The 27,553-nt window shown below is 39.9% G+C and overlaps 1 protein-coding gene across 2 annotated transcripts; it reads right to left on the reverse strand.

Moving 5' to 3' along the window:
- Window positions 1-2,548: 2,548 nt before the first annotated feature.
- Window positions 2,549-6,002, reverse strand: LOC132313052 (auxin response factor 16-like). Of its 2 annotated transcripts, XM_059811667.1 has the most exons (5): window positions 5,349-6,001; window positions 4,808-4,848; window positions 3,425-4,268; window positions 3,042-3,321; window positions 2,549-2,898 (listed from the first exon to the last, which is right to left on the reverse strand). In XM_059811667.1, the coding sequence occupies exons 1-5, from the start codon at window positions 5,757-5,759 to the stop codon at window positions 2,858-2,860; spliced, it is 1,617 nt and encodes a 538-aa protein (XP_059667650.1). In that variant the 5' UTR covers window positions 5,760-6,001; the 3' UTR covers window positions 2,549-2,857. The 2 variants fall into 2 exon arrangements, with proteins under 2 accessions (XP_059667650.1, XP_059667649.1); XM_059811666.1 differs by lacking the exon at window positions 2,549-2,898 and having other exon boundaries at window positions 2,905-3,321; window positions 5,349-6,002.
- Window positions 6,003-27,553: the final 21,551 nt, after the last annotated feature.

The following is a 27,553-nucleotide window of genomic DNA, read 5'->3' on the forward strand; positions in this document are numbered from 1 at the left end:
CTCTAAGTCAATATTGCACTTTGACCCCTCTATGCATAATTAGTTATCGGATAAATAAAGTCATCAATCCGACTACTTAATTAATATATCTATTTTGGTACCTCTGATTATTTCTGACTCGATCACAATAAAACATTTGTTTGACAAAAATAATAATTTAAATAAATAAATATATAATAAATCATTTTGTCTAAAAACACACGAAGGCCTTCGAATTTACTTTGTGATCAACCATAATCAATATAAAATAAATACAAGTAGCAATGATGCAAATATTTAAAATATAACCCTCTAACTATTAATTATATAACTACCCAAAGTGTCGGTCTAAGGATCCCGAAGAATCCGCCGAACAAATCAAAGTAATTATTAATTAATAAAAGAGTCTATACTTTTCTCATGCTTAAGAGTCAAATGCCATGACGGTGATAAGGAGTAATTACATACGACGGCTCTCGCAATATATCTCAACCTAACGCGGATCCAGTTCAAGTCTTAATTAATTATGAGTCCATCCATAATTACCGACTATGAACAATTTATAATTACTATTTATATATCATGTATTGATTGCCATCACATACATATATATAAATATTTCTTGTAATTACAGGGACACTATTAATTTCATAGTGAATCGAAACATAATACATTGAATTCACCAATTATATAAATCATAAATATTTCAGATATGTCAGGAACATATGTCACTATAATCCAGATAGGAATTTGCCATGCCAGGGCATATAAATCCCAACACTACCAACCAAGTGGTGGCTAAGACTTCTTCTCTTGTTAAGAGATGAAGCTAGGCATGCTGGGTATGCACAAAGATTCTCATCTATATATATATATATGTGTGTGTGTGTGTTGGGTTTGTGGTTCAAAATTATGTGTATAAATGTGTCTCATTAAATAACTATTTTAGAGTTGAGATTGATATAATAACTCATTGCAAACAAGTTGTGTAATTCTTGCTCAACATGAAATTGGGTTTCAAAGACTCTATAATTAGAGATGGGTTTGAATAAGAGATAAAAAATATGTAATGGGTTTAAGGATGATTGTTGTGAGAAGATGAGAGTGTATGTAATTCCCGAGTGTATAGATATATCATCAAAAGAGATGATGAGTAAATGAGTGGGTGAAATTTTGACATGTGATTGTATGTTCTCTTTCTTGTTTCATAAAAGTGAAATCTCTTTTGTAACTTTAGAATTGAGTGAATTATGTATGAGATTGTATTGTACTGTGTGATTGTTATCTCCCTATATACTTGTATTGATCTAATGTGATATTATTTTTGTTTGTGTGTGATAAAGTTGGGATTTAACTCTCAACCACAATAGATCGTAGAGTGGGTTGGAGAAAATTAATTATACATGTATATATGGTACTCATAACTTCTAACACAAATTGGGGTACCGTTCAATTGATTTATACATGTTTTTGAACAATGGCACTGGACTTGACTCTTTTGAGGTGTTCACCTTCCAACTCTTTAAAAAAAAGATTTCTTTACTCTTATAGGGCAAATGAACTTAAGGAAGAAATAAGTGACAGGATGTAATCCTAAAGAACGTATATACAAATCTGAAGGATTAGAAAATGTGTAAAAAGTGACGAAAGTGTGATGAAAAATGACTTCGTTTGAGGGACCTTTTGAAACGAAGAAAGATCCTAAAGAAATGATAGGCCTAGAGAAGTCCTACGAAGATGTGATGAAAATGACCCCATTCGAGGCACCTTTGAAGAGTGAAAGAGTAGTGTCAAATGTCAATGAATGGGAGTTTTGGATTGAAAATGATCATTTGGAGGAATTTTGAAAATGAGAAACATTCAAGATGAAAAGTGTGAATTTAAAAATAATTTTTGCCAGTAATGAAAGATTTGGCATTTTTTATGCTTAAAATGATTTTCATTAATTTATTTTTAAGAAAATTTGTGCTTGATGAAAGTCGTAACATAAATTCCATGAATGATTAACGTTGTGTACCAAGTAAGGTTGGCACGTTGAAAGGTAGGTTATGCAATGGTGTCGTGAAGAATTAACAATCCTTGGTAGATTATAACATATGGCATTTTAAACCAATTCATAAATGCATCTTCACTCTTGTAAGTGAAAATGAATACATTTCGAATTTTAGATTAATATGATATATGTGATGGAATTAATTTTTTAAAAATTTTACTAAATAATCGAAGGTTATTATAAATATTGGGTTGACGTGGAATAACAAGTATTGTTCACATATCGAAAGTTTAAAACAATTAAATTTTGACTTTGGAATTTGAAATGGTGATTTTAAAAAAATTAAGATGGTTTTAGAGTTTGAAAATTAAATTTTTACCAAGTCATGGATTAGTAAATTAACTCGACATAAGATCAGTTTCCACAATGAGAAACTGGGATCCTCAATCCGAATTGGAAGCATGGATCCATCCCTTCCACAAAGGGGTTCCTCATAAGCTTTTTCAAAGAAACATGGGTAAATCACCTAATTTTGGGCAATAAAATTGCAATGCGCAGATTAATTGGATTCAATAGTATTTTTCAATGATGTTTGGAACTCTGAGAGAGTAAGGACATTATTATGCTGAAATTACCTTCTGGGGAGTGGTTCCTGGCATCTTCCACAAACTGGGTATATACAGGAAACTGTGAGGAGCCAAATCTCAGCAAGGCAAATAGAGTGTTTGAATCATCTTGGCCAAGCATTTCTTGATTCTCATTTCAGTTGCCAAGAGGATTGTGTAAAAACAGAAATGTATTTGAACTTGTTCAAGACAGCATTTGTATTTTCAATACTAACATAAAGCACAAGTGATGCGAAATACTAATGTGCTGTAAGATACACTATTCCTTGCTTCGGCGCCGATAGGTCAGCCGTATAGGAGGTCGGCGCCGTGCAGGAGGTCGGCGCCGATTGGTCAGCCGTTAGGAGGTCGGCGCCGTGCAGGAGGTCGGCGCCGATAGGTCAGCCGTATAGGAGGTCGGCGCCGTGCAGGAGGTCGGTGCCGATAGGTCAGCCTTATAGGAGGCCGCGCTTGAGATTCAATATGGACTCCAGAATTTGCCTGCTCAAGCTGCTGAAGAGTGGCGGGGGACGCATATGCGCACTCTTCATCAGCTTTTCCATCGTGATCAGATTTTGAAACTTGCATTGTCAAGCTGCAGAATGCCGGGGCTGGAGACGCATCAGTTGGGGGTTTTGGTATTAAGGAAGGGGACAGGTTTACTAGAAGCATGTCCTCTGCCACCGTGACAAGCCATGCATTTACATTTTGAAGCAGACCACAGTGGTCTTCATCCCATATCACCTGCAAAAGGAAAAAGATATAACTAACTACTACTTAGACTTTAAGAAGGAATAACATTTAGGCAGAGTGCAAAATTTGACCCCAAAAAAAAATCAGAAAATACCTGCGGAGTTCTCCAGGCAGACGCAGGCCAGCAAATAGGATCGAAATCCCCAACAGATGATACAGTTGCATTAAACCAATGTGTCCCCGAAGCATCCTCACTTTCAAATTCCATTTGGATCCTACACCCAACCCACCAAATAATACTCTTTGCAGCTTCGAAAATTGAGGCCTCTACACAGAATTCAGGTGTCAATGCTCGAGGGAAATACTGAACCAGAAACGGCTCTCCATTTGAAGCCAAAGTCATTGCTTCAATGACGGATTCTGCCTTCACCCTCCTCAGGCCTCTCTTCACAATCCCAACAGATATGTTGCCATTTGTAGCCCTCAAGAACACTATCGCATCACCTGTAACGAGCCCTTTGGTACCCACAAAGTTTGCCCACCCAGACATTAGGTCCCATTCTTTACCCTGAACATCTTTTACAATGATGGTTTGGCTATCAACTGAATGTTTAAAGACATTTGTACAAGTGTGGGGAACTGAAAAGGTACTACTGGTTAAATCAGAGTGCGTCAAACATTTTGCAAAGATGGGTGTATCTGGGATTGCTTCATATTGAAAATCAAAATCAGCTTTGTTGCTATTAAGTTTAAGCAAACAAATTCTAGCACAAACTTCCTCGGTTTCATAATCTGCCACAAGACGGACATCCAACACCTTACAACAAATCATTGGTGGAACTTTTGGAGACTTAGTAAAATCAACCATTTCACAAGCATGCTCTGCATGGCCTTGAGGGAAGTAGATCACATTCGAACCCACCGGTGGCAATGCCACCCTCGTGGGTCCAGCACAAGCATGATGTGAGGATCCATGTAGTGATCCATCTCTTTTCAATCTAAGTTAATGATAAAGAGAGTAACATTAAATTAATATGTTGCAGTACTAAAGAATCAACAAATGAACTATCTAACAAAAATTGGAATACTGGAAAAGTTAACACATGCCAACACAAAAATAAACTGAGAGAGAGGAACGAAGAGGAGAGAAAAGAGGAGCAACAAAAAATTAAACAAATATAAAGATTCTTGAAAGAATTCTTCAAGAATTGAACGCTCACATACTCATATAAAGAGAGATAAAGAGAGAGTTAGGAGAGAGAGTTCATATTTTAGTATCTCACCGAACACTGGAACAGCTTTCTGTACTCTGATTCGATAACACCAGCAAAGACAAAAAAAAAATGTACGCTCATATAAACTGAGAGAGAGGAAAGAAGAGGAGAGGAGAGAAGAAGAGAAGAGAAAAGAGGAGCAGAAAAATTAAACAAATATAAAGATTCTTGAAAGAATTCTTCAAGAATTGAACGCTCACATACTCATATAAAGAGAGATAAAGAGAGAGTTAGGAGAGAGAGTTCATATTTTAGTATCTTACCGAAAACTGGAACAGCTTTCTGTACTCTGATTCGATAACACCTGCAAAGACAAAAAAAATGTACGCTCATATAAACTGAGAGAGAGGAAAGAAGAGGAGAGGAGAGAAGAAGAGAAGAGAAAAGAGGAGCAGAAAAATTAAACAAATATAAAGATTCTTGAAAGAATTCTTGAGTAATTCTTGAAGAACTGGACGCTCACGCACACACTCAGAGTCAGAGAAGAGAGAGAGAGTGGAGAGAGAGGAGAGAGAACCTTCCGAATGACGATCGAAGTATAGTTTTCTCTACTGCTGTCTATATATCACCTTCAATTTAGAAGTTGAAACAGATATATATGTATGTATGTCTCTGTTTTCACCTTTTAAGTTGAAACAATTTAAAAAACCGTTTAAAAAACAATTTAAAAAAACTTTTAAAAACAATAAAAAAAAAAAAAAAAACAATTCAAAAAAATTGAACAATTCAGTTTGTTAAAACGTTTAAGTCCGTTACACGTGGGTCACGTGAGGGCAAAAAAAAAAATTTAAAGACAAAATTGACCTTATAGCATTCCCACCTTACACCGCCGCCGCGCCACCACATTCCCACCACACCGACGTCGCCACCACCACTATCCCCAAACCCACAATCAGCAGCAGAAATCAACAGAAGAGATAAACACCGGGCCTCCACCGTGCCACCCTCCCACCGTTGTAACTGCCACCACCATTCCCACCTTACAACCACCGCGGTGCCACCACCCCCACTATCCCCAAACCCACAATAGGCAGCAGAAATCGATGAGAGAGAAAATGGAGGCGCAGCCACCACCACCACCACCGATTCCTCCACCGTCAAAACCCTCTTCCTCCGCCGATCCCCTTCTCTCCAAGGGTCGTGACGCCTCCAATTCACCAAACCACCACTCGATCGCCTCATCCCCGAATTCCTGGACTGTGCTGTCAAACCCATCACCCACTTTAAAAGCTTGCTCAAAATCGTGGCGGCTTTGGTCTGGGCATTTGGCGGCGTTGGTCTAGGCAAATGGCGGCAGCAGCGTTTATTTAGGGTTTGGAGAAAACATGAAGCTTGCCCTAAACCAGATTCATTATATACTTGAAAATCTCTGCTGTGATTGTTGTACCTTTTGGAACGAGAAGCCCTTTTGTTACATATTTAATGACTAAATGGCCCCTAGGTGCAACCATTGTGATTTGTTCGACAATGGGAGGGAGATATGCAGAGATAAGTAGCGGTTGTTGGTTTTTAAAACTACATAAATGCCCAAGTTATTATGAGGTGGCAAATTCAAAATGAGTGTATTTTTGTACACTAAACCCGATTTTGCCACATCAGTTGAAGTTGTATATAACTTAAAACGGCATCATATAATTTAAGGGCTAAACGGTAATTTATATTTTCTGTTAACGCTTACTAACTATTGCAAGAAACTTGGCGGAAATAAAACTAATCTGTTTATAACTACCTTTTGTACGTGTCTCAAAAAGAAACTAACTTCTGCAGTAGGTCCATTTCGGACCAATATTTTAAAAATAAAAATATTTTTTCCCTTTTTTTCTTCTCATTTAATAATTTTGTATGAATTTAATCATTAGAGTTCATAATATAATAAAATATGAGACTGATATGAAATGGAAAAAAAAAAATTACTCGGTAGCAATCTTTTAATAGATGTTTTAGAGAAAAATTAATATATATATATATATATATATATGTGTGTGTGTGTGTGTGTATACTTAATTTGGAAGGTTTTGTTGCCGAGAGATGAAGTCAAACACACCTTTCAAATTTATGTACTTTTGCGGATGTAAGTATTATTTTTGTACAAGATTTTGTACTTTTGTACATATAAATATTACTTTTGTCATCAAATTTGAAATATTATTTTTGTGCATAAATGTATTACTTTTATATTGGTAAATACTATTTTTGTATAGAGATAACATGTTTATACATGTAAGTATCACTTTTATAACAAATGTATCACTTTTTGTACATAGAATTTTGATTAATTGGTTTGCATAAAAATGATATGCGTGTGAACAAGAGTAGTACTTACGCGCACAAAATTAATACAAAAATACTAGAGGTAGTTTTGACAAGTGAACATTATTTTTTCATATCCACGTCAAATTTTGTTTAAGATTTATGAATTTGAAAAGTGTTGACTTTAACTCCAACTCTAAATAATAAAATCTTCCAAAATTTACCATTTTTTTTTTTTTTTTAAATTTTCCCAAGATGAAGACTAATAACTAAAAATATAATTCAATAATATCTCCTCACAAGATGAATCAAATATGGGACATAATAGGTGTGTACCTTTTTTTAATTTAAAAACAGAGCATGTTGACCATGATTCTATTAAACAAACTTAATTATAGAATCAAAATTCAAAATCTGCATCTCTAAAATCATAATATCATTTTCTATTTTGGTTTCTTTTCTTTTGACTGCAATGGTTAGAGAATTAGTTAGAGAGGTTAAAAAATTCGAATAAGATCATAAGATGAAGGATACTTAAGACCTGGCTCTTCACCGCTCGATAGAACACCACTACTGCACTTCTTTTTCTTTTCCTCTTCAAAATATGCTTTTCCATGTAAAATCTTTAGCAAATGGTGATTTGATATATTCTACCCAAATCTATCCTAATATTAAACCTTCTTGCATATTTAATTTTCATAAAATTATTCTCCTTAGAGTTAAGATGTAACGATGGAGAGAAACTAAGGCTCCGTTTGTTTGGACTTAAAATATTTTTTAAAATTTTTTATTTTTATTTTTTGGTATTTGGTTGTTGTAAAATATTTACGAAAAAAAAAAAAAAAATTTAACAAAATTAACTTATCCATCAATTTTTGGTAAGTTATTTTACATATCACACCCGATGGACTCGACTTCAACCTCGATGTAGTCTTTTACCAAACACCGACAAAGTAACAATTAAAAAATATTTTACTTGAAAAAAAAAATACTTTTTAAAATGAATATTTTACGTTGAAAGAAACGGAACCTTAGGGTCTTATTTATTTATTTTTTTTCTCTTCTGATTAAAATACTTCCATCTTTTAGCGTGTAGATCAGGGTTTCTTTTTTTTTTCGTTCCTCCGACCATTCAAACAATTTTTAGTTGTCATGTTCAACATCTCCTGAGATCTAGCTATGGATACACTGCACACGCAATACGTTAAAAAATAATAATATAACATATTAAATATAAATAATAATTTTTATTAATTTTTTACTATAATCATGAATGAAATTTACTACTAATTTGGAGTGAGTGCATCACTAAATATTTGTTTTCTAAAATCTTATATTATTTTAATTAATTAATACGAACTGGCATACTTAAATTGCATTTTGCCAAACATGTTCCTGCCGTTTTAATCAACAAAAAAAATATTTCGTGTTTGGACAGCCTCCACATATGCGTATTGAAGGCCCCAAAATAAGTGACAACACCGCCCACCAAGTGAAGTATTGGCTTCCCAGCCTAAAATCCTTCAGCCAATTAGTTAAAAAAAAAAAAAAAAAAAAAAAAAAAAACTGAGGAAAAGTTACAGGAAAAACACTGCTGGTTTGCCCAAACATAAATGAGTATATTACTTAATTCAATTGTTTGGTTACAAATACCTTCCGGGCAAGAAAAATTAATTAAAATTTTTTTTGGTAACAAATAGAGAAAAAAGAGTTTTAGTGAGAGAGAAATTTATTTTATAGTTTATAAAATTATATATATATATATATACACTTATTATTTTATGTAATTATTATTGTTTCCTTCATCCTCACACGCAATGCTGAGTGTGGCACTAAAGTTATACACCTTAGACCCAACCAGTGGCACTTACACTGTTCTTTCGGACATGCATACTTTCAAATTCGTGTTGCTGAGGAAGGTCATACTAAGAAGGGACACAGTTTTCGCGAAGTTCTTCCAACAACCCTTCTCTACTCTTTAAGGAAGACGGGTCAATTATACTAAGAAGGGGACAAAGTTTTCTCGGAGTTCTTCCAACAACCCTTTTTTACTCTTCAAGTCCACGACAATTGGATGAGGAGTGGATGGGAGCCTGTGAGAGACAGCTAAGTCTCCGCAGTTTTTTCCATGCTAGAATCCTGAGTCAATCTCTTACTTCATCGCACTATATTTATAATTTTGTGTGATTAATTTAATTTTAATATAATAAATTAAAATAATCTAAAAAAAACAAGCAAAGGTGTGAGTTAACCCTATTCACCCCCTAAGTTTTGCTATGAAGTTTAAGCTTGCTTCCACACAGCGCAATTCATAGCTAAGAGAAAGAGTCATGTAATGTAGACTAATGTTGAAGACTGGAGCACTCAATTGAGCTCATTTGTCAAATATTAGTACAGTAATAGACTAAAAGGGTCCCCAAAAATTGATCAAAACACTGCTGGTGAGCACTTTTCTTCACTTTCTTTGCTGCCTCTGCTGACTCCGATCCACAGTTTTGCTCTTCCCCAAATTTTTCACAACAGCTTCTTTTACCTTCTCTCCTGTTCTAACACCTTCATAACCCTCTGCCTCATCGCTTCCCCTAAAACTGAACAGCTTACACATTTTCAGTTGTCCATATGCATAAAAATTCCAAAAAAAAAGAAAAAAAACATAGATCTTCCGAGTTCAATTTGAGCAGTGTTTATTGCAACAACAACAAAAAAAAAAAAACCTGAACTAAATTGCTAAAGTATTCGAGCAGTGTTTATTACTAAATATTTGCAGAATTGTAGGTTGTGAGCAATCAGATTTTGTGAAAGGCAGGAAAATCCGTGATAATGTCATTATGGTGAATGAAGTTCTAAGAGGGTTTCAGACTACAAAGTTCCATCAGTCAATGGCCTTTAAATTAGACCTCCATGAGGCATATGACTCTGTTTCTAGGGACTTCTTGTTTCATGTTCTAAAAGCTTTTGGATTTGGGGATAAATGGATTGAATGGATAAAAGAATGCATCTCTAACTCATGGTTTCCTGTATTAATAATTGGCACTCCTGCAGGGTATTTTCAACCGAAAAAGGGTTTGAGGCAAGGTGCCCTATCTCTCCCCTTTTTTTTCACACTTATTACAAAATTCTTCTCCTCTATGGTTCAGGCTGAAAGGAATAATGGGGGGTTCGCACCAGTGCTGCTGCTGAATCGAATGGGTTGGTCTTTACACACTGTTTTTATGCAGATGATCTATTTCTGATTGCAAAAGCAAGTGTGAGGTCAGCTAAATATATCTTGAATATCTTTAATCTTTAATAAGTTCAAAACCCTCTCAGGTCTGGAAGTAGGTTTTGAAAAAAGCAAGGTCTTCTTCTCTAAAGCAGTTAGAAGGAAAAGAAAATTTCTCTGCAAAATCTTGAAGATGAACTGTGGTTCCTTGCCTCTACAATATTTGGGCCTTGCTATGATTGATATAGGCTTTAAAAAGAAGGATTGTAAAGCTCTGACTGACAAGATTGCTGCAAAACACAATACGTGTCGTAGGGTTGAGTTGATAAGATCTGTGATCTTTTCTATTATCCATTATTGCTGTGCTGCCTTCAAATTACCAGTTGTTGTGATTGAGAAAATGAAATAAATAAAAAAACCTTCCTTTGGGACGGCAAAATAAATTCTTAGAGACTTTGTCTTCTACAATTAAGTAAACTTCCTTGTCCAAAATTTGAAGGAGGGTTTTGGCTTAAGAAGAGTTGCAGTTTATTTTGGGACTAGGAAGGCTAGATTCGAATTCCATGGTTGAAGAATCTTTACCTTAAGCATGATTCTCTTTTGTCTTGTTCATTGATGTACAATAATTCCACCTTCTGGAAGATCTGTAAGGTCAGAGAATTTATGTCAGCAAATGTCCAATTTCAGATTGGGGATGGGCAATCTGTAAAGTTTTACTTGGACCAATGGTGGAATGTTGCTTCCTTAGTTCAGACTTATAGTCATATGATTATCAGATTATTTCATGTTCCTAAAGGAGGTAAGATCAGTTAGACCAGAATTCATGGTGAACGAGGTTACTGAAATTTGGAATCAGATTACTCGTGTTCCTATCAATCAAGGCGCTGATTCCATTAGATGAAAATATGGCCAAGCTACTTTTAAGTCTTTCTGAAAATGCTATAGAAATGAAACCCCTAAGATGTACTGGTCCAAGCTGTTTGGAATGGTGGAAGACAGGCGGCAAGTGTGACCTCTAGTTTGGCCATCTAAGACAAGCTGCCTAGCCTACTTTGACCAATTTGCAGCAAAGAGGTATATTTGTTATTCCAATATGACATAATTTCATGTTGAATGCTGATTCAAGAGATCATATGTTTTTCAATTGTAACTTTGTTCAAGTTATACAGAGGTGGTTGGTTGATCTGTTCAGTTGGGATTGGAGCAGGGTGAATAACTTTGATCAGTTGGTGGAATGGTTCGTTTCTCAGTCCAGGACCAGAACTAACTGCAGCAAGCTTTTGAAGTCAACTTTTCACTTTTACAATCTGGAATATGTGGTGGTATAGGAACCTGGAACCTCATGACAATGTCTTTGTTAATCCTCAGCAAACTGCTTGTCAAATTATTTGACATGTGGCGGACACTTTGGATATTAAGCTGCAAGAGCTGGTGAGAATGTTCAGATTTTTTTGACTGGAGAACTGTGATTGAATCTGTTAATGTAAAGTGGTTAAGGAGGGAGTTTTGCTTCTTTCTGTGTTGCTAAATTTTTCCTTTTCAAGGATTATTTCTTGGTAATCTCCCTGCTTCCCAATTTCTGGAAGTTGTCTTCCTCTCCTCCGTTTGGCTCCTTAATAAATGCAGGATCGGGAGGGGAAAAAAATATATATCACTCACTGTTTCAGCCATTAATGACTTCAATCAAGATAAAAACAAAGAAAAAAACATAGGATGGAAGAGCAAAAGTCACAAGATATAGTCAGAAAGTGCATATCAAATATAAAATTGGTTGAAAGAGAAATAGATAGAAACTCCACACAATTAACCACAGACTTCTTAAAGAATAATAATAAATAATAACTTCAGTTAATTGAGATCTGAACAACAGAATGAAACAATACACAATTAAGACAGGGAAAGTAGGGTGGGGAGAGAATTAATGGACACAATTAGCAAGCAACGGTAATTGGTAATCTGTTTACACACTGTATTATTCATGATTTTTGAATGATTTTACAAATTCCGAATGATTTCACAAATTTCTTAACGATTCACAGATTTCTGAATGATTCGGTAATATGTTGCAAATGTGTGAAAAAATGAAATGATGGATTCAATTGAAGATGAACTTGTTGAAGCTAAAACTGAAATGAGTTTAGTGAATTCACAGAAATCATGGTAATAATATATGTGTGTGTAAATATATATAGATAGAGAGATAGTGGGTAGAAAAACCTGATTGAGCCAAAATGTTATACTTGATGCATGCGATTGAATATCGAAGTTGTAGTTGATCCAAGTACTGATTCGATCAATTGTGAATGAGCAAAGAACATGTTCTAATCAGTTGTGAATGAGCAAAGAAACTATTTGATTGTCCAAACATACCGCGATCAAAGAGGCAAGGGCTCCGACATGAGAAAGAGGGTTCTGCCGAGAGCACGCTAGATCTTCTCCTGCAAATAGAGTATAGAGGGTTCTGTGTAAGAACTCTGAAGACCTTGACGTAAGCAATAGTAGTACATAATATTTGATTGTTCCCAAAAATACCGCTCTTTTTGTCTGGCACTCTAAAACTGCTGGACAAAACTATAAAATAACATTTACTTCTGGCACTTCTAGAACTGCTGGTGAAAAACTGCCGGTGTAGCATAAATTCTTGTAGTGTTATTTAAGCATAAAATAATTCTTGTAGTGTTATTTAAGCATAAAATTCTTGTAGTGTTATTTAAGGACCGACAAGAGTAAAATATATAAAAAAAATTATCATTTGAAGATGGGATACTGATTACACAAATAAACAATGACAACTAGTGCAACACAGGCATAAAATTGGAAGAGCTTTAGTGTTGATTTAATCACATTTTTATGCATCTTATACATTTAAATTCATCTTTCAAATTCGATTTATATATTTTATAAATTTGCACTCAATTCATAATGAAGTATTAGGGTCATATCATGTCTTTTACTAATTAGACTATATCTTATAAATTTACACCCGTCAATTCACAATGCAGTATTAGGGGCATATCATGTCTTCTAATAATTAGAATATAACACACTTGGTGTTGTTAGGACGAAGCCACCTACTGAGAATCAGACTTAATTTCAGTAAATCAATCAATTTCATATATATTACTAGGTAAGATAGAAAATGAAACTACAATAATTTGAAATATCACCACCCAAGTGATCAATGAGTACATGGTGCTAAATTAACTGGTGACAACCATAGAATGAAATTGATGTGCATAAAACACTGAAATAGTGACCACCCAACCCAAGTGATACTCAAATAGGAAATAGTGTGTCAATGTATTGATGGACACGAGCGTGTTTAAACCACGAAAGGTCATGAGAAGAAGAAACAAGATAGCATGTTACATCATCAAGCTTCTTAAAGGTGTTATCCTTAATGTTGTAGGAGATGATCATATTGGTGTCTACAAATAGCAACAAAAACACATCCCCTTCATCTTCTCCATGAATTAAACTAAGCACAGAGACCATATCATTGTGGACAACCATCTCCTCTTCCTTTGCAAGATCAACCATCATTGTGTTAAGGCCAACTAGATACTTCAATGTCCACTTGGAATAATCACTTTCCATCTCAGAGACATTGACATCAAATCCAGTATCATCACAATAATCAATAAGATGCAAATGACCTGTGGACTCCCCAGAATGCCAGAATTTAAAAGCACCAGGCTGAAATGGTGGAGATGGTATTGAGCAGAATATTTCTTGATCAACATCAAAACGTATGGAAGTTTCTCGGGGGCTGAAGGAAATCCAATGGATGGAACCATTGCAATAGACTCCACTATCGTATTTCAAACTTAATGGCGCCTTAAAAGGATGATGATGATCACCAATATTGGGTTGTGGTCTCCTCCAGGCATTGGTTTCTGAGGAATAAATATGTATTTGACACAAGTAGGCATTATTAAGTAGTGAACTCTGAAACAAAACAACTGGAAAAGTGATAGCGCAAGAAAAAGGCTAGGGAAGAGTAGAGAAGCGATGACTGGAGATGAGAAGGAGCCATGTTTTAGAGACTAACCTGAATCGAATGAGAGATTTCGCCGGAAGACGCCGAAGGATCTCCACCACCAGGTCGGCGTTGCCGCTGATGATTTCAGCAGCGGCGATGGGGACAGAGATTTGGTTCGCCAACGACGGTCTCTGCGCATTTTTAAAGTGAAAAGCCATTAATTAAACAAATCTCTGGTCAATCAAGCGGACGCCTTTCGATCCCAACCGACTGCCCACCTTCTGCTATCGCTTGGCTTGTGACCTATATAGGCAACCAAATCAAAACCTAATCAAACTGGGTAAATAATTCAATTGTTTGTGAGGAGGCCCGAAGTGACATAGGCCGGATATGACCCGCAAACGCGACATCTGGTCCGTACAGATGGGTCAAGCCCATAGAAAGACACTGCCATATGGGCCGAACGCGAATAGCCCATCAAAGATGACCAAAACTCGCAGAGGAACGGGCCTAGATCTAGCAGTCCATTAATATTTGTAAGTATCTATAAATAGGAGAAGTAATGGATAGAGTAAGGGGAGATATTTTTGGTTGAAATGTAAGAATTCTAGAGAGAGAAAGAAATGACGAATTTCTTGCATCTTCAATTGGCGCCGTCTGTGGGAAACGTTGAAGATTGATTGATAATTGATCAATATCGCGTGGATTCAGACCAATTCGTGGGAACGAAACTCGATCTTTGGGAGTTGGATCCAGATCTGAGCGATTGTGACCTACTCTGGAGGAATTTTAGTTCATGTTGCTTTGGCGGAAGTGGCTTCAGATCTACGCAACAACGAGTTGTTCGATTGTGGCAGGATCTGACGGATTTAGAATTCGGACAATTCAGATCTCGTCAACCGTAAGCATAATTCGGAGAATTCGAAACCAGATCTGAAAAATTCGCACTCACGAAGCTCAGATCTACTCACGAACTTGAGATTAATGCCTTTACTCTGTTCAGGAATAATGATAGGTGAAAGCTCCAATCCGATGGAGGCTGTCCAGCAAACGAAGCTTGAGGAGTTGATGAACTTGATCGAAGCTCTCAAAAAAGAGAATGCAGAATTGAAAGCTGGAATGCAACATCAGCAAATACCCACGGTTTCGCGTCCACCTCCGGCCGGTGAAGGAGGTGTTCAATCTAATATCGCGCATCAAGGCGAGCAGGACGAGAACAATCAGTCAGCTCTCCACTGTGATGAAAGGAGGATGGACGATTTGCCGCCAAATGCTCGTCGAGTTGAGGATCACGAAGGATCGACTCACGTTGATCCGCGACATGAGCAGATCAGACAGAACGAAGCCATGACCTTCGATCCGCATCGGGAAAGGTTCAACCGAGAGGAAGTGATAGAGGTTGATCGCCGCCGAGTTGTGTCGCCTTGGCAAAGAGAGCTCATAGAGGAACGGTCGTTCGATCCGTCTTACCGGCCCTCCATGGCTACAATCACTCATCGCGGTTCGGAGAGCAGAACCGTAGCTCACAGAGCTACCACTGGGCTCCAGAGAAAGAATGAAGTACTCCGATCCGCGGCTCGGACGGTTGATTCACCATTCACTGACGAGATCCTGAATGCCCCGCATCCAAGGAAGTTTGCTATGCCAGTCTTTATTCTGTTTGACGGAACAACCGATCCGATCGATCATGTGTACCATATCCAGTTGAAGATGGCCCTGAATACGGAAAACGACGCTTTAATGTGCAAATGTTTCCCTACAAGCCTAGCTGGACCGGCGCTCAGCTGGTTCAAGAACTTGCCTAGGAGCTCCATTGGTAGCTTCCGAAACCTGTGCGATCGGTTCATAAGCCAGTACTATGGGAACAAGCATCCGCCGAAGGACATCTCGAGCCTATTCACAATGAGATAGCACAAAGATGAACGTCTCCAGGCTTTTCTCACCAGGTTTAATCTCACTAAGAGTATGGTGATCGAATGCCACCCTTCTACAGCGGTTCAAGCCTTCAAGTTAGCCATGACACGTGGCACTCCGTTCCATACCAGTCTGGTAGTGAACACGCCGACGACTATGGATGAACTCAATGAAAGAGCCGATGGCTTTGTGCTCCTAGAAGAAGAGGAGGCAGCCAATGCTCGGACAGCGTTGGTCGTGTCGACCGAGGAAAAGTCCAAGGCAAAGATCAGGCAGAAGCAGGCTCAGCCGCAGCGTCAGACCTCCTAGAAGGCAGAAAAGAGGTCCAGGGAAGAAGAGCTGATCACTCCGCTGAAGGTCACTATGGCGAGGCTATATCAGGAGAACAAAGATAAGTTTCATCCACCACTGCTAATTAGGCAACCCCTCGAACAGAGGGATCAGACTAAACATTGTGCTTTCCATTCCGATTTCGGTCATCAGACTAACGAATGCAGGAATTTGAGAAAGCAAGTGGAGATGTTGATAGCTAGAGGGAGTTCGCGAGTTATGTTCAAGGCTCAGCGACAGAGCAGAATCAACCGATGGAGCAAATAAAAAGGAGTCATAAACAAAGCTCCCACAATTCACAACCAGTTCGTATAATCAATGCTATCCACGGTCGACCCGAGCCCAGTGAAGATTCAGATGAGCTACTCCGAGCGCGCCTACGGCAGGCGCAGATGAAAAAAAGGGTCAGCAGTGTGAATACTCTACACCAACAAATCACATCGATACAGATAAAGTTCGACAGAACAAACCTGCAGCGTGTTCAAGTCCCCCATAAAGACCCGTTGGTAGTCAGTTTGACAGTGGCGGACTGCCTGGTGTGCAGAGTTCTGATCGATCCCGGGAGCAGTGCGAATGTCATGTCGAGGGACACATTTGATCGGCTCGAGATTAAACCAGAGAGGCTCAAGCCCACTGGAAATCCCCTGTTAGGATTCGATGGCAAGAGGGTGGAGCCCGTCAGAATGGTGGAAGAAGAAGTTCAAGCTGCAGAACGAGCTCTTATGGAAACTTTTGTGGTTGTGGAGATTCACCCCTCGTACAATCTCCTGATGGGAAGAGGATGGATTCACAGAGTTCAAGGTGTACCCTCAACTCTGCATCAGGTCATGAGGTGCCTCGGACCCGATGGAAATAAGGTGATAGACATTCGTGGGGATCAGGTTGCAGCCAAAGAGTGTTATTCCGTCACACTAAAGTATGCTGGGAAAGGGAAGGCGCCCGTCCTATCGGCGAGCCCCAGATAGCAATTACAGGAACCTCCGCCCAAGCAGAACAGGGTGGAGGAGTCAGTTGACTTGACCGAAGAGCCCCTTCTGGATGTGCAGATCGATCAGTCCAGGCCAGAGCGAACTACCAGAGTAGGAGTAAGACTGACCAGGGAAGAGCAGCAAGAGCTAATTGACTTCTTGTCTCACAATGCCGATGTATTTGCATGGAGTCACCTAGACATGCCTGGAATTAATCCCTCCATATCCTGTCATTCCTTGAATGTCAATCCCAATTTCAAACCAGTAAAACAGAAGCAACGAAGATTTGCTCCAGAACGTAACCAAATCATAGCCGAGGAAGTTGATAGGCTGCTTGATGCGGGATTCATCAGAGAAGTGCACTACCCTGATTGGTTGTCCAACGTCGTTGTCGTGCAGAAGAAGAATGGGAAATGGCGAGTATGCATTGATTTCACCAATTTGAACAAAGCCTGTCCGAATGATAGCTTCCCACTGCCAAAGATTGATCAAATGGTGGATGCCACCACCGGGTATGAGCGTTTAACCTTTCTGGACGCTTATTCAGGTTATAATCAGATCCCTATGGACCCGGCAGATGAAGAAAAAACTTCTTTTGTAACCGAGCGAGGGACATACTGCTACAAAGTTATGCCTTTCGGACTAAAGAACGCGGGAGCAACTTATCAAAGACTTGTTAGCAAAATTTTCAAGAATCAAATAGGAAAGATTGTGGAAGCCTATATTGATGATATGGTGGTAAAGAGTAGGAAGAAGGATGATCATTTGAAACATCTACAAGATGTATTTAATGTGCTGAGGCGATATGGGATGAGGCTCAATCCAACCAAGTGCTCGTTCGGTGTGAGTTTCGGTCAGTTTTTGGGACACGTGGTCAACCGTAGAGGCATCAAAGTTAGCCTCGCTCAAGCAGAGGCTTTGATTAAGAATGCCGAGCCAAAGACGATCAGAGAGGTGCAAGCCCTTACAGGACGAATAGCTGCATTAAGTCGATTCATTTCTAAGTTGTCAGATCGCTGCAAGCCGTTCTTTGACACGATTCGGAGTCATGGAAGACAGGTCTGGGGAGATGAGCAATGACAAGCATTGACCCATTTGAAGGAATATATGCAGAATCCACCAGTCCTGTCAGCCCCGGATCCAGAAGAAAAGTTATTTCTATATCTTTGAGTATTTAGTGTTGCGACAAGTGCCGTTCTGATTCGTTGCAAGGACGGGGTGCAACACCCGGTATTTTATGTCAGTAAAACAATGACCGAGGCAGAACGAAGATACTGAAAGCCGAACGGGTGATACTTTCACTTGTAAACGCAAAAAGAAAGTTGAGGCATTATTTCAAATCCCACCCTATAGCTGTTCTAACAACTTTTCCAATCAGAGTGCTTATGCACAAGCCAGAACTCTCGGGCAGAATGACAAAGTGGGCTATAGAGTTAAGTTCATTTGACATAACGTATGAGCCGAGAACAGCTATCAAAGGACAAGCGGTAGCCGATTTCCTGCTAGAATGTGACTCTAAGGATACGGAAGAAGACCTTAGGTGCGGCTCTTGGAAACTTTATGTGGATGGCTCCTCTAACCAGATAGGGGCAGGAATTGGGGTTAAACTGCAAACCCCAGAGGGTACTTCTTTGAGTCAAGCACTCAGACTTGAGTTTCGAGCCACCAATAATGAAGCGGAATACGAGGCGTTGCTGAATGGGTTAAAGTTGGCCAGAGAGCTACAGGTCAGAAGTTTGATTGTTTATAGTGACTCACAGTTGATTGTTCGGCAGGTAAATGGTGAGTACGCGACCAAGGATGACACGATGGAGGCATATCGTTCTGCCGTTCTGCATAAAGCCAAGGACTTTGCAAAGATTGAATTCATACAGTTACCGAGGGAACAGAACGCAGATGCGGACCGGTTAGCATGTAGTGCTTCGAGTTCTGGTGAAACATTGGCGAGGGTGATTCCAATAGGAATATTGACCCAGCCATCTATTTTCGAAGAACCTTTGGACTCTGACCCTTGGCAAGTCAATGTCATATTGTATGAACCGAGTTGGATTGACCCCATCATCACTTATATTCAAGATGGCGTTTTGCCTATGCAAAGGGATGAAGCTAGGAAAATAAAAAAGAATGCTGCAAAATACGCCATCGTGCATAACCAGCTGTACAGAAGGTCCTACTCTGGCCCATACTTGAAGTGTGTCACCCCCGCAGAGTCGCAGCAGATGTTGCGAGCTATTCATGAAGGCGTATGTGGCAATCATTCTGGGGGAAGATCGTTAGCGCATAAAGCAATGACACAAGGGTATTTCTGGCCGAATATGTCAAGAGATGCGGAGGAGTTCTCTCGAAGGTGCGATAAATGCCAACGATATGGACCATTGATCCACCAACCACCTGAGGAATTGCACGTAATGGCCTCGCCATAGCCTTTCGCGCAATGGGGGATGGATGTGGTCGGTCCTTTGCCAACGGCAAGAGCTCAGAACAAGTATGTGGTACTGGCCACGGATTACTTCACTAAGTGGGTGAAAGCAGAACCATATCCAAGCGTGACTCAGACTCATGTGAAACGATTTATTTGGAGCAATATTATCTGCTGTTTCGGCGTTCCAAGGTCAATAGTCATGGATAATGGCACGAACCTCGACAGCAAGCAAGTAAGAGAGCTGCTAGAGGAGTATGGAATTAATCAGAAGTTGGCTGCAGTAAGTCATCCCCAGGCCAATGGACAAGCAGAAATTCCAAACAGAACAATTTTCGCCTGCATTAAAAGGAAGCTGGAGGACCATAAAGGGAAGTGGTTGGATGAGCTCCCGAACGTCCTATGGGCTTACAGAACCACCCCAAGACGGCCGACTGGGGAGAGCCCGTTTGTAATGGCATATGGTACCAAGGCGGTTATACCGGTTGAGCACTTGGTCCCAACTATCAGAAGCTTAGCATGGAGTCGAAATCAGAACGATAGAATGTTAAGATTGAACCTCGATATGATAGACGAAAAGAGGGATGCTGCAGCAATAAGGTTAGCATCATACCAGCAAGTATTGGCGAATAGTCACAACAAAAGAGTGAAACACAGAGATTTTGCCCCTGGCGATCTGGTTCTGAAAAGAAAGGTGGGGATAGTCAAAAAAATGATGCCACCCTGGGAAGGCCCATACAGAATTGCAGAAGTCATAGGGAAGGGAGCATATACGTTAGAGACCATGGCGGGAAGGTTGGTCAGTAAGCCCTGGAATGCTACGTCTCTGAAGAGGTACTACCAATAAAAGCTAAGTTTTGGCTCTATTGGGTGTTGTTTGTTGTCAATCAAGTACGTATGAATGTGCAAATTCCTGAAGTTTATAAAAATAGCTTTCCTTTTCAAAGGGTTTTAAAAAAATGAAAAGCCAAGTGGCAAGTGGCATTCTAGCCGAGCGCCAGGCACTTAAGCAAGATAAGTGGCAGCTGGCACCATAAGCCGAACGCCAGGCACTTGCTAAAAAATGAAAAGCCAAGTGGCAAGTGGCATTCTAGCCGAGCGCCAGGCACTTAAGCAAGATAAGTGGCAGCTGGCACCATAAGTCGAACGCCAGGCACTTGCTAAAAAATCAAAAGCCAAGTGGCAGGTGGCATTCTAGCCGAGCGCTAGGCACTTAAGCAAGATAAGTGGCAGCTGGCACCATAAGCCAAACACCAGGCACTTGCTAAAAAATGAAAAGCCAAGTGGCAAGTGGCATTCTAGCCGAGCGCCAGGCACTTAAGCAAGATAAGTGGCAGCTGGCACCATAAGCCGAACGCCAGGCACTTGCTAAAAAATGAAAAGCCAAGTGGCAAGTGGCATTCTAGCCGAGTGCTAGGCACTTAAGCAAGATAAGTGGCAGCTGGCACCATAAGCTGAACGCCAGGCACTTGCCAAAAACACGCACACGACAAAGTTTATATAAAAAAATATATATATTGAAAATGGGTTTGAACAGAGCGTAGCACAAAGAAAAAAGAGAAAAAAGAGTTCTGTCATCTCATTCATAATAAGCATTGGAGTTACAAAAAGTGAAGTATTCAAGTCACATTGTTACAAAAGAGTATGGAATCGAAGAGTCTGGAGGAGTCCTAGCTAGCTGCCTCAGTACCGACAGCCTCCTGGTTGTGCCGATCAGCCTCCTCGGTCCCGTCAGCCATCTCACCCTCACGAGGTGGGGAATCAAGATGAATAACAGAGTCATTCTGCTGGGGGCCAACGTCAGCAGTGACTATGGGAGATACCACAGTTGACGAATGAAGAGCGGTTAGAGGCTGAACGGTAGGAGGAGCTGTAGTGATCCTAGAGGAAGCAATCTCTTGACATTCATCAAATATGTGCTCGGCTTCGGTGGGTTTTGGGTCAACATAGACCCCCAGAGGATCAATCCCTAAATCCTTAGCAATCTCATCCGGAGTTGAGCTGGTCTGTCCCTTGGCCGGAACTCGGTCGGAGAAACCATCTCGGAATCCCTGAGCATATCTAAGAGCTCCGACTCTTGAGAACCGAGCATGAAGAGCCAGCATTCCACCATTCACTCTGCTGATGGTATCAATCAGAGCGTTACGCTCTTCCAGAGCTCTTTTTTCAAAAGCCATCCGAGCAGACTGTTCATTAGCCAGAAGGTGCTGGAGCTCTACCTTTTCGTCTCTGATTGAATCACGTTTAGTCTGCCAGACACTCTTCTTAAGCTGGAGGGCATCCTTCTCATCCTGAAGAGAATCGTTTTCCTTCTTCAGAACATCTCTTTCTTTTTCGGTTTCTTCAAGCCGAGCCAATACCTCGGTATTCTTGCTGGCGAGAAGGTCGTTTTCCTTATTAGCCACATCCAGGCTATCAGAGAACTTACGGGCCCTGGCGTTCCCCATTTCCACCTGCTTCTGCATAGCCATCATACCGAACAAAGTCTGCATAGATATATATGAATATTGGTTAAACCAATAGCCTGGTCGGACGAAGGCAAGACCAAATAGTATGAGAGGATTCATGAGTTAGAAAATAAAAGTCACCTCCATGGCAGATTGGGGAAAGCGGCTGAACACATCCTTTTGGGACAGACTCTTCGCCGCCTCAAGGTCTTTCGGAGTCCACATGCTCCTATAATACGCCATGGCGGTCTGGCCATCCTTTAACATGGTCTCGTTCGGCTTCACGAACGTCCCATCCGTTCGGGTGTACCGAGGAGCCCATGGTGGTAAAACAGGAATAGAAGGAGAAGCTGAAGCAGAAGCAGAGGCACCAGCTGCAACAGGCCCGGAGGGGGCAGGAGCTCTAACTGGGCGATGCAAGAGAGCACTCGGCCCAGAGACTCGGGTCCTTCTTATAAGAGGTTCCTCCTCAAGGTTGACTCCACCGTCAGGATGAGGCCTTTTGTCTCGTTCTTTGTCCCGAGCACCCCCAGCGGCAGCAGGGGTAGTAGTGATTTGTGGAGACGTGCTCGGGTTGGTAGCAGGGGTGCTGACAACAGGATCAATAGCCACCGTACTCGGGATGGTGTCAGAGATGGTGGCTGAGGAAGAGGCTGGTGCAGGAGAGGAGGTTGCTCCAGCAGCAGAAGTGGCTGGGGGAGTATTTTTCCTCCTACCAAAGGATGGAATCTGAAGCCTGCTCATGGTATAGCCGAGGGATGAGAGCGCTAGAAGGTTGTCTGAAGTGAGGAGGTCTGAGCAAGAAGGAATATCATTCAGAACGTATTTCTTCAAGTAATTACTCCTATCCCTGCAAACACTGTAGCTCAAGTCATCACAAGGTATGCCTAAGGAGCGACATAAGAAAGTACAAAAGCGAGGAACACATGTTTCGCAGGGACAATCGTTTTTATGAGATTTGAATTTCTTATATGAGGAGACAGAACAGACGCCAAAGGCGCTCGGGATTAGGTAATCCTCTGCAGCCGGCGAAGACCAGGCCCCACTAACACCCACAATGTTATCCCTCCAACCCTTTTCAGATTTGATTGTATCCGTACATATGGACATCTTGTCGATCGGGTAGAGGTGGTAGAATGGCTCGTTAGTTCGGATCTTACTGACCTTATAACACAGAAGAAGATCTATGAGGTCAAGGTCCAGACTTCTGTCACGAATCAACAGTAGCATAACGGGTATGATTCTAAAGAAATTGGGGTTTACCTGCAGGGGGGGATATCCCCAGTCTATTGAAGACATAATTAAAGAAGGGGTGCAGAGGGAACCTAACGACATTCAGTTGAAGGTTTGTAAATAAAACTTCGCCGGGAAGAAGGCCGGCACCGGTCATAATATTAACATCCTTAGGGCAAACCCTAACTTGGATGTTGTCAGGAAGTCTAAGTCTCATACGAAGAACATCTAGATCTACAACCATGGTGGAAGCGATTGAAGGATCTAAAAGGGTAAAAAGAAGTCTGCCGAAAGTAAAAAGGAACAAAACTAACCTCTGAGGTAGAAAGCAACAAAGAGCATTGCAAGATCGCTAGAAGAATGACTCGTGAAGAATTTCACCGGAAGAAATTTAGCACTGTTCTAAAAAGATGAGCGAGAGATTTGACTGATGATGGAGACGGTAAAAAGGCATGAAGTGGCATTCTAGAGCCTTATAAAGGTGAGGTGGACCCGAGGGCCAAAGCGTCAGGAAGGCGAGAAATTCATCGAGCCCCGGAACATTGATTCCGGATCTGACCGTCCGTTCCCCCATATAGGTTTCTCGAGCCGTCAACATCATGATGAGACGCCTTCAATAATTACCCCCTTATTAAACAAGGGGTAATTATGGGGGCAGTTGAGGAGGCCCGAAGTGACATGGGCCGGATATGACCCGCAAACGCGACATCCGGTCCGTACAGATGGGTCAAGCTCATAGAAAGACACTGCCATATGGGCCGAACGCGAATAGCCCATCAAAGATGACCAAAACTCACAGAGGAACGGGCCTAGATCTAGCAGTCCATTAATATTTGTAAGTATCTATAAATAGGAGAAGTAATGGATAGAGCAATGGGAGATATTTTTGGTTGAAATGTAAGAATTCTAGAGAGAGAAAGAAAGGACGAATTTCTTGCATCTTCAGTTTGGTTACAAATACCTTCCACACAATAAAAATAAATTAAAAAATGTTTGGTAACAAATAGAGAGAAAAGAGTTTCAGTGAGAGAGAGATTTATTTTATACATAGTTTATAAAATTATATATATATATATTTCTACAAGTTCCTCACTATTTTATGTACTTATATATGTTGCGAGCAAAACATAGCAGCCTTAACCCAATTAAAAGCTAGCGTTCGTGTTTCCTTCATCCTCACAAGCATGCTCAGTGTGGCAGAAGTTAGTTTCCTTATGTTGCTAGTCTTGGAATTTATAAATAACAATTTCGCTGATCAATGTTGGTGGCATATACCACCTGCAATGCATTGTTAACCTTTGTGACAAATATTTCTTAGCCCCTGTTTCTGGGGTGCTGATGCTGAGTAAAATTTCATTGTGTGTAAATAAGAATTAGCATAACTAATATGGCCCAAGGCCTAAACACAATGTCACTGCAAGCTTAGGTTGGGTCAAGATATTTTATGGCCGATTGAAGGTGACTCAAAACTTACAGAGTCAACAAGTTTGTTATTTGTAGCATTTCTTCACATTAACCTTAAAATTCAAAAGAAACGATATCTTTAAACACAATTTGTGTGTATATCATGGATCAGATTATCTAATCATGTTGATATAATGGAACCATATCCCGTCGATATTATTATTCTGGGATGTCGGTGTAAATCGACCGATTCATAGAGGTGTATAACGATATGAAAAAGGGTTACAAACCACGCGATACGTCATGTCATTGCCCCGTTTGTCCATGAAAGCGGAGCCACCCTTCTCTCTCTAAATGAGCAGCAAGCAAGCCCTTACAAGCAACTCCTTGGCCCCCTTGGGTTACTGATTGTTGGTCAAACACCAATGCTGTCTGTTATCTCTAGCTTAGATTTTAACAGCAAACAGCTGCTTGACAACTGCTTTGGACACGTCTTTTACACAATGAGCCCCTTTCATCAATATCCCGTGCACAATTTCACAATAATAAAAAAAAATCCATAACCACCAAAAGTACAATAACAGACTAAAAGGGTCCCCAAAAATTGATCGAAACACTGCTGGTGAGCACTTTTCTGCACTTTATTTGCTGCCTCTGGTGACTCCGATCCACAGTTTTGCTCTTCCCCAAAATTTTCACAACAGCTTCTTTTACCTTCTCTCCCGTTCCAACTTTCAGCACCTTCATAACCCTGCCTCATCGCTTCCCCTAAAACTGAACAGCCTACACATTTTCAGTTGCCCATATACATTAAAATTCCGAAAAAAAAAAAAAAAACATAGATCTTCCAAGTTCTATTTGAGCAGTGTTTATTGCAACAACAAAAAAAACCTGAACTAAAATGCAAAAGTATTCAAGCAGTGTTTGTATTACACTGGTGTGTGTAAAACTCGTTCGACTTTGTATTACTCAACACTCACGAATACAATTAAAAGAATGAAAGACCTATTTGCTTATGCCTAAAGAATATCAATCATAATATATTTATACTTATCATACGTGATTTGCTTCCCTTATTAAATGATAATCCTTCTTTTGATAGGATTATGACTAAAGGTGGACTTACTGGTAATATGGGTCTGGAAATCATAGGGTACGGACCCCTTGGTATACTCAGCCCGTTACCGTGAATTGGGCCAGCCCAGTTCTTCTGATTGAAGCCCATTTCGAGAATTGAATGGTCTTCATATTTGCGGTGGACCCTTCTTGTATTGACATGTCATCCTTCTATTGGTTGGAGAGTATTTTCCCTCCACAACTGGTAACTTGAGACTCGGGTGAGCTTTACTTCAATGTTCAAATCACCACCTATATTTCAAGACTCAGATGTACCTTTATGTTCCAATATAAACCATTCAAATCCTATATGATTTCTTAACATTCCAAACTGAACTGCAAAAGTATTTGATAGTTAGCATCTCAATCCATTCAAATAACAAGATAGATTCAGCTTCACTTATGAACAGTGAAATTGAAAATCGTCAACGAAAACAAAGGCAATTATCTTCAAGTTTCAACCATCCTCCACAATGATATGGAGAAGGGAAAATTTTGAGACGACAACTCTTTTTCAAGTGAATGAAAATAGGGTCAATGTCTTGTTGGACACTCAGTAAACAAACAAAAATAATTTTATCTACATGACTACCTGAAATTGACTTATATGGATAGATGTAAGATTAAGACCCCTCATGGCCGGCCTTCGTAGCGGTAAAATCAGATTTTAGACAAAGATTCACCAGAATATACATATGCACAAAGTGGTGTCTATGGGTGATATGGCAATAAGAACATGAGTGAAAACATTGAAAAAGCAAGGTAAGAATGTGATGAGAATGTAAGGAAGGAGAGATGCATTGGAAGAGATCAAGATGACGCTCACCAGAACCGTCATTTCTCTGTCATTTTTTTAGTTTTCTTTTCCCTCCTCTTTTGCTTCGATGGAACCTACATTTTTAAGAAAGACATTTAATTAGTAAGATAATAGTGCAATAACATAATAATCATGTACTAAACATGCTAGTAATATGCACAACCAATTTGGTGATTCTTACTGTTGATGAATTGCCTTGAGTAGACCAAGTTTGCCAAGTGCTAGTGGGAGCACTAGAAGAAGCAGAAACCTATAATGAAGAGTACAAATTAGACCATGTTTTCCGCCTTCACCTGTGCTAAAGATTTAGGACCCTTTTGCCCCTTATATGTAGTAGGGGGATTTGAAAAGAAATGGGTTGGGTAATATCTTTGTAGGTGTGTTTTTTCTTTAAGTTGAACCATAGTCTCCTTAACCTCTTTCAATTCTGCACGGAGACCACGTGCCTCTTCCTCAACTTCTTTCTTCCTTCTCATAAGTTCCACTTTCATAGGAGGTGGCCCCAAAACAGCGCTTCCCCAAACCATACATTCTAACACATCCCCCCTTTCTTCTCCTCTTACTTCAGAGTACAAATCATGAAGGGTAAGTCTACCTCCCGAAGTAGATGCACCTTCTGTTTGGCTTTTAGATAATTCTTCTAATTGAACCTCCTGCAACTCAAAATTATGCAAAAAGAAAGTAAGCCTATTTGCATGGTTCCAAGTAATCAGTTTGTTCAATAATTTAAAACTTCAGGTTCTCTTTTTGTCGTGGTACAGACCTACTAAGCAAAAAGCTTCTTTTCTGTCACAACTACAAATTAATGTGTGTGTGTGAGAGAGAGAGAGAGAGGGGGGGAGAGAGAATGGCATGCGTGCTTATTATATAGAGCACAGGCCAATTCGGTAAATTCAGAGAACCCTTTACGTACTGTTTCCCTGCACT

The sequence above is a fragment of the Cornus florida genome, unplaced genomic scaffold, assembly GCF_030987335.1.
Source record: "Cornus florida cultivar Cherokee Brave unplaced genomic scaffold, ASM3098733v1 CherokeeBrave_3.0.0_Hap2_Chr06, whole genome shotgun sequence".
NCBI classification, from domain to species: Eukaryota; Viridiplantae; Streptophyta; class Magnoliopsida; order Cornales; family Cornaceae; genus Cornus; species Cornus florida.